Consider the following 13,256-nt stretch of genomic DNA (forward strand, 5'->3'; position numbering starts at 1 on the left):
GTCATATATGTAGAAGATCTAAGAAAGCTCAGGAAATGTTTCGGGTTTTTTGGACGCATATTTAACCCCTTATTTTTGTTGGTAAAAACTACCTCCGTACTTCCATTCGTTTCTATGGGTTACCTTCAGACGAGTCCCATGACACTTGTGGGGATCGTAGAGTAAAACGGAGAACACCATCATGTTAGGGAAAGTCTCCCCTTTCCATAGAGTAGAACCGGTAGATGAGATGAGTCCGAGTGTCTTTCCAAAGAGGGGTCATAATAGTTTGTAGGCCAAACCGTTACGTGAGAAGATTTTCAGGATATCTCATGATATGACAAACACTGCTGTAGCTCGGTCACCTTCCACTGCAGATGCGCAAGGCCATAACAGGTTGCAAACCTGGTCTTAGAGCGTTTCGTATTATTCTGTACTTAAATCCGAGACACTCCATCTAATATGGTATGTTAGGTTTCTCATGATTACATAAGACAGATGGGTAGGTGTATAACACAAATGTCTAACAACCCAAAGGTTGCAAGTTGAAATCTCATCATGGACAATGTTAGCTAGTTAGCAACTTTTCAACTGCTTACTACCTTTTAGCTACTTTGTAACTACTTAGAATGTTAGCTAACCCTTCCCCTAACCCTTACCTTAACCCTTTAAACTAACTCCTAAACTTAACCTTAACCCCTAGCCTAGCTAATGGTAACCACCTAGCCACCTAGCTAGATTTCATAACGTATATTATGTTTTGCAAATTTGTAACATATTGTACGTTTTACATTAATACATTAATATACACCATACAAAACATAACATATCATACTAAATGTGGTCTTTCAGATAAATGTACAGAATAATACGAAATGCTCTGAGACCAGGATTTTTTTATTATGTTACTTAGATTGACGCATTGGTGCGTCAGTACTATTAACGATTTCTTAAGATGCACTCCAGGATGCAGAGCACAGCAAAATCATAACATACTATTATGATGAATTAGATTCGTAACATGTCATATCATACAAATTAGTTTAAAACACTTTAGATGATGTGATACACAGAAAACGAGGACCACTTCTGGCTCGTAAGCACCACTTTCAAAACTACTGGCTGAAATTAGACAAAAGTGTGAGAGTGCATCTTCAATATTCTCATGTAAATATACAGAAAAGGTTCAGAGTGTGATGGTTGTTTCAAATCAAGGTTTCACTATCACAGAGCCTCCACCCCAGAGAGGATGGGATTTTCCTCAGCAGAGCCATCCTTGCTCTCTAAAGCCAACCGTAGTTGCTGCCAGAAGACCCCGGTTTGCTCCCCAGCTCTGGGCCAGCTCAGGTATGAGCGTCTCTTCACTAGCTTCCTCATCCGGTGGTAGGGTGACAGCTGGTGGGTAGGGATCTCCTCCAGGAACACCAGAATCAGGACGTCCTTCTGCTCATCAAAGAGCCGGAAGCTGGCCACCTGGATCTCCCGGGAGCACCACTCACTCTCCAGGTAGCGGTGGCTGATGACACAGATGGTCTTGCGGCTTCCGTAGATGCCGTCCATAATGTTGTCTATGATGGGTTTGCCTGGCTGGAAGTCCCGGTGGTGGAGACACAGCTTCCAGCCCTGCTCTCCCTCCAGCTCTGGCAGAAGCTCCCTCAGGACCCAGGGCTCATCGTGGGCGTTGTAGGAGATGAAGGCATCGTACTGACAGCCATGAGGCGTGAGCTTATTCCTTTGCTTGGTGTCATAGAGGAAAGCCAGGAAGAGGTAATAGCCGTAAATGACCTGCCATTTCAGGAAGTGGTAGGCAAAGGATGCTATCAGGGTGAGGAGGACCAGACAAGTGGTAGAAATGTAGTAGTAAAGTCCTAAGTGTACTATACAGAACTGAAGCTCAACATCCAACAGCTTGGTGTCCTTTAGATCGGCAGGATAGTTGCAGGTAAATTCTCCTGCACCAACAACTTGTGTTTGGTTGTCGCTCTCCATCCACTGGACAAACCAAGCATCACTGCAGCCACAGGTGAAAGGATTATCTTGCATGTCCAGGTATGTCAAGGCAGGGAGAGAACGGAACACTGTCTCATTGACTACTGTTATGTCGTTCTTGCTCACCTGCAAGAAAGTGACTCTACTGAGGTTTGCTCCTACGAGGAAATCTAAGGACTGAAGACGTGCTTTGGACAGGTACATTCTGTTGAGCCTTGGGGTTGGGCGAAACAGCTTTGGCGTGAGGGCTGTGAACTCATTCTTACTGACATCAAGGTACCACAACCGTGGTGTGTGAATAAATGTGTTTGGGTGCAGGTCCTTAATATTGAGATTCCCTGCCTTGAATGCCAATAAAGATTTCAAACCTTCAAGGAAGTTGATAGGTAGATGACACAGTCCCTTGTGACGCTGACTATGGATCTGCAGGTTCTCCAGAGATGTCAGGTGAGAGAAGGGTGGAGGGTCTAATTTACCATCATTTACATATGTGATGTAATTACAGGATATATCAAGAGTTCTTAAGTGTGGAAGTCCCGTGAGCACAGTGTTTCTGATGTCTATTTGAGTGATCTTATTTGACTGGAGTCTAAGTTCTGTAAGATTCACCAATCCCTCAAAGGCTCCATCTTCAAGACTAGCAATCTGATTGTCAAATAAAAGCAGGGTCTTGAGTGATGCTAAGCCTTTAAAGTCTCCTTTAGAGATTGAGCTCAGCTTATTGTATGACATTGACAAATATTCTAGTTTGTGCAAACCACTCATGAAGTCATCATTCAAGGCCAGGATTTTGTTTGATCCCAGTTTAAGGATCCTTAAGTCTTTCAAATCCTGGAAAACACATCCTGGAAGGTTGGAGATTTGATTGTGGAAAAGAAAGAGTTGTGTGAGTCCTGTAAGATTGGAGAAATCTGAGCAGCCCAGTTTATTGATGATATTGAAGCTGAGATCCAGGAGCATTAGTGTGGATATATTTCTTGTGGCCTTTGGTACGGAAGAAAGCCTGTTGTGGCCCAGTTTCAAAGTACTTAATTGCTCCATTGATCTGAATAAAAGCTCAGACAGCTGATTGATATTATTATCACATACGTCCATTTCGGTCAACTGTTTACATGACTGCAGAAATTCCTTAGAGAGAACACTTATGTTGTTATGATGCAGTCGTAGCAAGCTAAGTGTGGGTATATGGCAGGCAATATCAGTGAGAGCCTTGACCCTCTCTTCACTAATGTCATACAGTCTCAGATGGACTAATGAGGAGTTGACCGTCTGCAGCACCATACCCATCCTCTCCAAAGACATCTCTATCCCGCTCAGGTTCAGACGTTTGACGTTTCTCAGAAAAGACCTGTTCAGCACATCCCATTCCATGTGTCCAAGTTTGCCACAGTAGGCGATGTCTAACACCTCAAGGTAAGGAAGAACATCTGCCGTGATCCTGAAGATTCCCAATGGATTCCGGGATAAATCCAACAGCCTCAGCTCTATAGAAGTGTTTGATATTTCCTGTGACTGGAAAGAGGTGTATTTGTTGCTCCCAATGTACAACTCCTGTAAGTGTGGTAATTGTACGATGGGCTGAACTTCCTTCATATTATAAAGGTTGTTCTTGGTTAAATTCACTGTCTTCAAACTGGAGAGAAGTTGAAAGGATGAGGACGCGATGGTTGTGATGAGGTTGTTGTCCAGATGTAGCAGGGAGAGGTTTACCAGGCCCTGAAACAAATGGTCTGACAGGGTTGTGAGTCTGTTATGAGCCAGACCCAGCTCCTGAAGAGCCTCTAGGTGTCTGAGAGACCCATTGTCCAATTGAGAGATCTGGTTTCTTGACATGTTTAGAATTTTGAGGTTTGATAGGCCTTTAAAATCCAACTTTCCAATTTTGGAAATGTTATTCATGGCCACATCTAAAACGCTTACTTTCCGTGGAATGTCTTTTGGTATGACTTCTAGGTTCCTTTTTTCACAGAGTACTTTCATGTTAGAGGGGTCACTGAGATTACCCCGGATTGTGCAGTTTTTCAGGAAGTACCCACATACTGGATCAGCAAGAACCCAACAATACATCAGGAAACTAAGAAAGAGTCTCAGCTGAGAGAATGTAGACCCACGTTGTTTTCCTGGCATGGTTATCTTGAGTGTCATTGTGAGGGGCTTGACATCTACTTCAGATCTAGAGAGAATGACAAAGACAAATCCATTAACTAACTTACATCCTTAGGGGGCTGGAAATGTAACATAATTAAACAATTTAATGAAGTTGCAATAACACTGGTAGCTGTTGGTATTGTGGTCCTCAGAATAACTGACAGATTATTATTTATAGGTCATCCAAATTATCAACATAACTCACAAAAAGTTTGCTTTACTGATAAAGACAAACTGGAGTTGAAAGGAAAAAAGGTAAAGACCACTATCAAATTAGAAATTAGTATATAAGGGTAATAACATTGTCTGGATAAGAATAAAACACACATTTGTATGATATTTTTGAAGAGATAGACCAGCAAAAGACAACTAAAAACAGCCAGACTACATAGTAATCATTTTTACTCACAATTGTCGGAAGAATACAGTCACAGTGAGCACTAGTGCAGCATAGGACTGTGATCACCTGAGTCCTGGTTCTACCACCCTGTTCCAAAGAGCACTTCCCTGGCATTTTACTTCACTAAACTTTATTCAAAATATATATTGGTATTTGTCTAGATTGATTTCTCACAAACAGCTACAAAACAATGTGAAAACAGACTGGGTTGACCTGACACACAGTTGACTAAGTGGCAGAAAACAAGGGGCAGAAAAGAAGAAGCGAGAGAGAGAGAGTCGGGGGGGAGTCAGGCTTGTTTGCTCTCTCTCACAGTTGGACCGAATAAAATACTGATGCTGACCATATACGGGAACTTCCCGAGACCTGAGATATTTCCTAGAACTAAGAACATTCTGATCCAAACATCAAACTGGTACTGACACTGACACTTTTTACATTCCAGAGAATTTAATGTTCATTTCTTTACCAGAAGCCGCCTCCAACCTCTATTTCTCATTCTTACTTCATAAACTTTATTTCATCCACAGGTGACAAGAAAGACAATGCAATAAAATGTATAATCTGTCTCATATGAAGGTGTGTGTGTGTGTGTGTGTGTGTGTGTGTGTGTGTGTGTGTGTGTGTGTGTGTGTGTGTGTGTGTGTGTGTGTGTGTGTTACTTCAGTAGTAACCTTTCTCTTTCCAACACAAACTGAAGAGATGAATTCAGAAGGTCATACAAATTATTGTAAATATTAAATAGAAATTCTAACAGAATTTGGTTTAAAATATATCAATACAATTATAAATCTTTAGGCGTTTTCTGAAGGCATAGAAAGCCCTCGCGGTTCCCCACTGCTGAATGTCTCTCTCAATTCCTTGGTCAAGGAAGATGACTGAACCAGAATTCTCAGAGACACTTCTGTCTACTTTGTGTAATAACAGTTTGTGTCCAGTAGATGACAAAGTATACAAAGGAATGTGTTCGTAAAGAAATCTCAGAATGCAATTCTAATGCAGCATAGAACTTTCAAGAGGATACGTGTTTAGGCTCCCAATGAATCACTTAACAAAACCAACTGATGAAATTGAAACCCAGTCCCATAGAGATGACAATTATACGACTGTCCATAATGTGTAAGACTCAGGTTAGAATTCAGTGCATTTTCATGGAAGATTATTGAGTCAGGGAGAGAGTTATTTCATTCAGATTCAGATCAGATTGTTTAATAGTCACATGAACAGGGTTGCAGGTGTGATCGCAGGGTAGAGTGAAAATCTTCAGCTTCAACCTCCAACATGCAGAGCTAGTAAAATAAAATAATGGAAAGGGTGATAAAACAATAGAAATAGCACTATGTACATAATAACAACAATGGCATGCATGGTTAGATCATCTGTGAAGACAAGAGCTTCATGGGAAAGTGTTCAGTGATTTACAAAGCAGGTATGAATGAAGTTTTCACAGACAGTCTAAGATGGCGTAGCAGTAGGTCGTCCTGTCCTGTCGTGTCCCTGTATATATCGTTTATTTTTCGTTTTTTACATATTTTCTCCACATATCTCTTTGAAAACATTTTGCTAAACCCTAAGCTTCCAAATACTCTCCTGCAACCCGACTCACCCAATGTAGCTATTTTTCCTAAAGTATTTATATTTACTTCGGGACCCCTCAACTGAAGCTAGCCAGCTAACCAGCGGGTATGCTAGCGGTCTCCAGCTAACCGGTCATCAGCTAACCTGTAGTTCGGAAAGCTCTCGCCTGTTCGTACAACGCGACTTTAACCAGAGCACAACGGACCTATTTATTTTTCATCCCCGGATTCCCACCGCAAACGGAACATCTTTCAGCTGGATTTTTCAGCAACTAGCTATCTAGCTAAACCGCAACCTCGGATTACTCCTGGCTAGCGTTTCCACCCACTTAGCTTGAAGCTAGCCCGGCCGTAGCACCTGCGCTACCACCGTAGCATACTCCTGAGCTACAATACCCGGGCCCACGACCGGTCTACCGATGTCATCGCATGAAGAGGAATAAACAGACTCACCCCATCGCGACGTCCCCCAAAGGCTAACTCTCTAGCCCTCGCTATCTCCCTGCTTGCTAATTCGGCCTGCTAACTGCTAGCTTGTCCAGCTCTGGCCCGCTAACTGCTACCTAGTCTAGCCCGGGCCTACAAACTGTTAGCTTGTTAGCACAGGCCTGCTAACCGCCTGAATCGCCGCGTCTCAAACGCTCACCGGACCCATATTTACTTTCTATCTCTTTTGACTTTTAATTTGTTTATACCTTCCGGAAACCTGCCTCACCCAATGTGATACGGAATCGCTATTATTTTTTTAATTTATTTTTAGAACACACTCAAGAACCTCCAGAAGCTAACCAGCTAACTAGCTACAAGCTATTTAGTCATTGTTAGTTTTTTTTTTACCTGGATAACACTCGCCAGGCCAGCTTCCCTGCCCCATCCACCGCTGCCCCCTGGACACTGATCTCTTGGCTACATAGCTGATGCACGCTGGACTGTCCATTAATCACGGTACTCCATTCTGCTTGTTTGTTCTATCTGTTGGCCCCGTTGCCTAGTCTACGCCATTTTACCTGCTGTTGTTGTGCTAGCTGATTAGCTGTTGTCTCACCTACTGTTTTAGCTAGCTTTCCCAATTCAACACCTGTGATTACTGTATGCCTCGCTGTATGTCTCTCTCAAATGTCAATATGCCTTGTATACTGTTGTTCAGGTTAGTTATCATTGTTTTAGTTCACAATGGAGCCCCTAGTTCCACTCTCCACGCCCCTGATAACTCCTTTGTCCCACCTCCCACACATGCGGTGACCTCACCCATTACTACCAGCATGTCCAGAGATACAACCTCCCTCATCATCACCCAGTGCCTGGGCTTACCTCCGCTGTACCCGCACCCCACCATACCCCTGTCTGCGCATTATGCCCTGAATATATTCTACCATGCCCAGAAACCTGCTCCTCTTATTCTCTGTCCCCAACGCTCTAGGCGACCAGTTTTGATAGCCTTTAGCCGCACCCTCATACTACTCCTTCTCTGTTCCGCGGGTGATGTGGAGGTAAACCCAGGCCCTGCATGTCCCCAGGCACCCTCATTTGTTGACTTCTGTGATCGAAAAAGCCTTGGTTTCATGCATGTCAACATCAGAAGCCTCCTCCCTAAGTTTGTTTTACTCACTGCTTTAGCACACTCTGCTAACCCTGATGTCCTTGCTGTGTCTGAATCCTGGCTCAGGAAGGCCACCAAAAATTCAGAGATTTCCATACCCAACTATAACATCTTCCGTCAAGATAGAACTGCCAAAGGGGGCGGAGTTGCAGTTTACTGCAGAGATAGCCTGCAAAGTAATGTCATACTTTCCAGGTCCATACCCAAACAGTTCGAACTACTAATTTAGAAAATTACTCTCTCCAGAAATAAGTCTCTCACGGTTGCCGCCTGCTACCGACCCCCCTCAGCTCCCAGCTGTGCCCTGGACACCATTTGTGAATTGATCGCCCCCCATCTAGCTTCAGAGTTTGTTCTGTTAGGTGACCTAAACTGGGATATGCTTAACACCTCGCCAGTCCTACAATCTAAGCTAGATGCCCTCAATCTCACACAAATCATCAAGGAACCCACCAGGTACAACCCTAACTCTGTAAACAAGGGCACCCTCATAGACGTCATCCTGACCAACTGGCCCTCCAAATACACCTCCGCTGTCTTCAACCAGGATCTCAGCGATCACTGCCTCATTGCCTGTATCCGCTACGGAGCCGCAGTCAAACGACCACCCCTCATCACTGTCAAACGCTCCCTAAAACACTTCTGTGAGCAGGCCTTTCTAATCGACCTGGCCCGGGTATCCTGGAAGGACATTGACCTCATCCCGTCAGTTGAGGATGCCTGGTCATTCTTTAAAAGTAACTTCCTCACCATTTTAGATAAGCATGCTCCGTTCAAAAAATGCAGAACTAAGAACAGATACAGCCCTTGGTTCACCCCAGACCTGACTGCCCTCGACCAGCACAAAAACATCCTGTGGCGGACTGCAATAGCATCGAATAGTCCCCGTGATATGCAACTGTTCAGGGAAGTCCGGAACCAATACACGCAGTCAGTCAGGAAAGCTAAGGCCAGCTTCTTCAGGCAGAAGTTTGCATCCTGTAGCTCCAACTCCAAAAAGTTCTGGGACACCGTGAAGTCCATGGAGAACAAGAGCACCTCCTCCCAGCTGCCCACTGCACTGAGGCTAGGTAACACGGTCACCACTGATAAATCCATGATTATCGAAAACTTCAATAAGCATTTCTCAACGGCTGGCCATGCCTTCCGCCTGGCTACTTCAACCTCGGCCAACAGCTCCGCCCCCCCCGCAGCTCCTCGCCCAAGCCTCTCCAGGTTCTCCTTTAACCATGTTCTGAAAGAGCTGCAAAACCTGGACCCGTACAAATCAGCTGGGCTTGACAATCTGGACCCTCTATTTCTGAAACTATCTGCCACCATTGTCGCAACCCCTATTACCAGCCTGTTCAACCTCTCTTTCATATCGTCTGAGATCCCCAAGGATTGGAATGCTGCCGCAGTCATCCCCCTCTTCAAAGGGGGAGACACCCTGGACCCAAACTGTTACAGACCTATATCCATCCTGCCCTGCCTATCTAAGGTCTTCGAAAGCCAAGTCAACAAACAGGTCACTGACCATCTCGAATCCCACCGCACCTTCTCCGCTGTGCAATCTGGTTTCCGAGCCGGTCATGGGTGCACCTCAGCCACACTCAAGGTACTCAACGATATCATAACCGCCATCGATAAAAGACAGTACTGTGCAGCCGTCTCCATCGACCTTGCCAAGGCTTTCGACTCTGTCAATCACCATATTCTTATCGGCAGACTCAGGAGCCTCGGTTTTTCGGATGACTGCCTTGCCTGGTTCACCAATTACTTTGCAGACAGAGTTCAGTGCGTCAAATCGGAGGGCATGCTGTCTGGTCCTCTGGCAGTCTCTATGGGGGTGCCACAGGGTTAAATTCTCGGGCCGACTCTTTTCTCTGTGTATATCAATGATGTTGCTCTTGCTGCGGGCGATTCCCTGATCCACCTCTACGCAGACGACACCATTCTATATACCTTCGGCCCGTCTTTGGACACTGTGCTATCTAACCTCCAAACAAGCTTCAATGCCATACAACACTCCTTCCGTGGCCTCCAACTGCTCTTAAACGCTAGTAAAACCAAATGCATGCTTTTCAACCGGTCGCTGCCTGCACCCGCATGCCCGACTAGCATCACCACCCTGGATGGTTCCGACCTAGAATATGTGGACGTCTATAAGTACCTAGGTGTCTGGCTAGACTGCAAACTCTCCTTCCAGACTCATATCAAACATCTCCAATCGAAAATCAAATCAAGAGTCGGCTTTCCATTCCGCAACAAAGCCTCCTTCACTCACGCCGCCAAGCTTACCCTAGTAAAACTGACTATCCTACCGATCCTCGACTTCGGCGATGTCATCTACAAAATGGCTTCCAAAACTCTACTCAGCAAACTGGATGCAGTCTATCACAGTGCCATCCGTTTCGTCACTAAAGCACCTTATACCACCCACCACTGCGACTTGTATGCTCTAGTCGGCTGGCCCTCGCTACATATTCGTCGCCAGACCCACTGGCTCCAGGTCATCTACAAGTCCATGCTAGGTAAAGCTCCGCCTTATCTCAGCTCACTGGTCACGATGGCAACACCCATCCGTAGCACGCGCTCCAGCAGGTGTATCTCACTGATCATCCCTAAAGCCAACACCTCATTTGGCCGCCTTTCGTTCCAGTACTCTGCTGCCTGTGACTGGAACGAATTGCAAAAATCGCTGAAGATGGAGACTTTTATCTCCCTCACCAACTTCAAACATCAGCTATCTGAGCAGCTAACCGATCGCTGCAGCTGTACATAGTCTATTGGTAAATAGCCCACCCTTTTTCACCTACCTCATCCCCATACTGTTTTTATTTATTTACTTTTCTGCTCTTTTGCACACCAATATCTCTACCTGTACATGACCATCTGATCATTCATCACTCCAGTGTTAATCTGCAAAATTGTAATTATTTGCCTACCTCCTCATGCCTTTTGCACACATTGTATATAGACTCCCCCTTTGGTTTCTACTGTGTTATTGACTTGTTAATTGTTTACTCCATGTGTAACTCTTTGTTGTCTGCTAAAAAAAATAAAAAAAACATCATAGCAGACACAGTCCTTACTTGTGAGCCAGAACTGATACCACATTGTGATACAACAGTAGATCTACCTTGCTTGTGAGCCAGAACTGATACCACATTGTGATACAACAGTAGATCTACCTTGCTTGTGAGCCAGAACTGATACCACATTGTGATACAACAGTAGATCTACCTTGCTTGTGAGCCAGAACTGATACCACATTGTGATACAACAGTAGATCTACCTTGCTTGTGAGCCAGAACTGATACCACATTGTGATACAACAGTAGATCTACCTTGCTTGTGAGCCAGAACTGATACCACATTGTGATACAACAGTAGATCTACCTTGCTTGTGAGCCAGAACTGATACCACATTGTGATACAATAGTAGATCTACCTTGCTTGTATGTTCTTTATGATGTAATATAACTAATATAGATACTGTTTCCCTTTGTGCACTGACTTTCCCCTTGTTATTGTTCTATTTCTCATTCATACTTCATAGACTTTATTTCATCCACAGGTGACAGGAAATAAAATGCAATGAAAGGGAGAATGACGTCTCTCTCATATCAAGGTGTGTGTGTGTGTGTGTGTGTGTGTGTGTGTGTGTGTGTGTGCGGAGGGTTAAGGTTAGAATTTGTGTTAGAATTAGGTTTAGGGTTATGGTTAGGAGCTAGGGTTAGTTTTAAGGTTAGGGTTAGGAACCAGGGTTAGGTTTATGGTTAGGGTTTAGGTAAAGTTTTGGTTTTGGGGTTAGGGCAAGGGTTAGAGGAAATTAGGATTTTGAATGGGACTGAATCGTGTGTCCCAACAAAGTTGGTTATACAATGCTGTGTGTGTGTGTGTGTGTGTGTGTGTGTGTGTGTGTGTGTGTGTGTGTGTGTGTGTGTGTGTGTGTGCGCGCACGCACGCGCTCGCTCACGTGCGTATGTATGTGTATGTATGTGTGTGTGTGTGTGTGTGTGTGTGTGTAGCAGAAGCGAAACAGGGAGTGGGAGTAAAGGTGGAAACAACGTGTTTGATACACTCTTAGAAAAAAGGTGCTTTCTAGAACCTAAAAGGGTTCTTCGGCTGTCCCCATAGTAGGAGCCTTTGAGGAACTAGTTTTAGTTCCAGGTAAAACCCTTTTGGTTCCAGGTAAAACCATTTCCACAGAGGGTTCTACATGGAACCAAAAGAATTCTACCTGGAACCAAAAAGGTTTTTCCTATGGGGACAGCTGAAGAACCCTTTTGAAGAAAAAAAATCTAAGAGTGTACCATTCCATTTATTCCATTCCAGCCATTACAATGAGCCCATCCTCCTCAATCAAGGTGTCACAAGCCGCCTGTGATAAGGACCTGTCTGCCACCTCTAGGGCAGTAGCCAGAGAGGCCCCACTGCCCATCTCCAGCATCAAGGAATGCAGGGCAGAGTAGTCTAGTAGTTAGAGTGTTGGGCTAGTAACCGAAAGGTTGCAAATCTGTCGTTCTGCCCCTGTTCCTAGGCTGTCATTGAAAATAAGAATGTATTCCTAACTGACCTGCCTAGTTAAAAAAGAAGGTGGGGCTTATTCTTACAAAAGAGAGAGACCATCACCAGTGAGTCAGCTGCGCATCATTGGGTGAGTCAATCAAACTGGAAAGCATTTTTAGGACTATATTTTCTTCTGCATATTGTAGCCTACAATATGTGTCTTCACACAACTAGGCCTAGACTATTGATGGATTCTAGACAAGGTAGTTTTTAATTGATCTCAGATTCTCCGTTTGTCAGTGTCAAAGTAGCCTGTTATTTCGATAATTTGTGTGGTGTTAAAAATGATTCTGGCAAAGTCTCCAGTCAGGTAAATGAAATGCATTTATAAAATGCCAACATTTTCCTGGACCCCAGGCTACTAAAAATGTTCCCTTCCATAAGTGACTCAATTCTACTGCTCTATGCCACTATGCAAATGTGATGATATGTATGCAATGCTTTATTTTTAAGGTAATTCATTTTTTTTCATTCGTTCCAGTACCTTAGAACTTCCCAGGTCACCTGACTCATGCTCACATCATGCTCACCTCCCGATTTACAAATGAAGCACTGGTCTCTCCGATATCTTGGAGAAATAATAATAACGCTGAATAAATCTTTTTGTTTTTTGGACACATATTGAACCCCTTATTTTTGTTGGCACAAAACTACTTCCATACTTCAATTTGTTTGTATGGGTTACCTTCGGATGAGACCTGTGACAAAACAGACAACATCATCTTGTTTGGGGGAGTTTCCCCTCACCATAGAGTGGAATCGGTGCTGGTCATAATATTTTTTAGGACAAACCATTTCGGGATATTTCATGGTCTGACTAACACTGCTGTAGCTCAGCCACCTTCCACTGCAAATGCGGAAGGCCAACCTGGTCTCAGAGCATTTCGTATTATTCTGTACGTACAGTGCATTTGGAAATTATTCAGACACCTTGACTTTTTCCACATTTTGTTACGTTACAGCCTAATTTTAAAATGGATTAAACAGCTTTTTTCACCCTCATCAATCT

The 13,256-nt window shown here is 44.1% G+C and overlaps 1 protein-coding gene across 1 annotated transcript; it reads right to left on the bottom strand.

The window, feature by feature from the left end:
• Positions 1 to 858: 858 nt before the first annotated feature.
• LOC116354001 (toll-like receptor 13) lies at positions 859 to 4,819 on the bottom strand. Its single transcript, XM_031792537.1, has 2 exons — positions 4,526 to 4,819; positions 859 to 4,141 (listed from the first exon to the last, which is right to left on the bottom strand). The coding sequence occupies exon 2, from the start codon at positions 4,111 to 4,113 to the stop codon at positions 1,204 to 1,206; it is 2,910 nt and encodes a 969-aa protein (XP_031648397.1). The 5' UTR covers positions 4,114 to 4,141; positions 4,526 to 4,819; the 3' UTR covers positions 859 to 1,203.
• Positions 4,820 to 13,256: the final 8,437 nt, after the last annotated feature.

Source organism: Oncorhynchus kisutch, linkage group LG16 (assembly GCF_002021735.2).
Source record: "Oncorhynchus kisutch isolate 150728-3 linkage group LG16, Okis_V2, whole genome shotgun sequence".
NCBI classification, from domain to species: Eukaryota; Metazoa; Chordata; class Actinopteri; order Salmoniformes; family Salmonidae; genus Oncorhynchus; species Oncorhynchus kisutch.

Excerpts from the sequence above, each read along its gene's own strand:
- LOC116354001 (XM_031792537.1), bottom strand. The coding sequence starts at position 4,113 with ATGACACTCAAGATAACCATGCCAGGAAAACAACGTGGGTCTACATTC.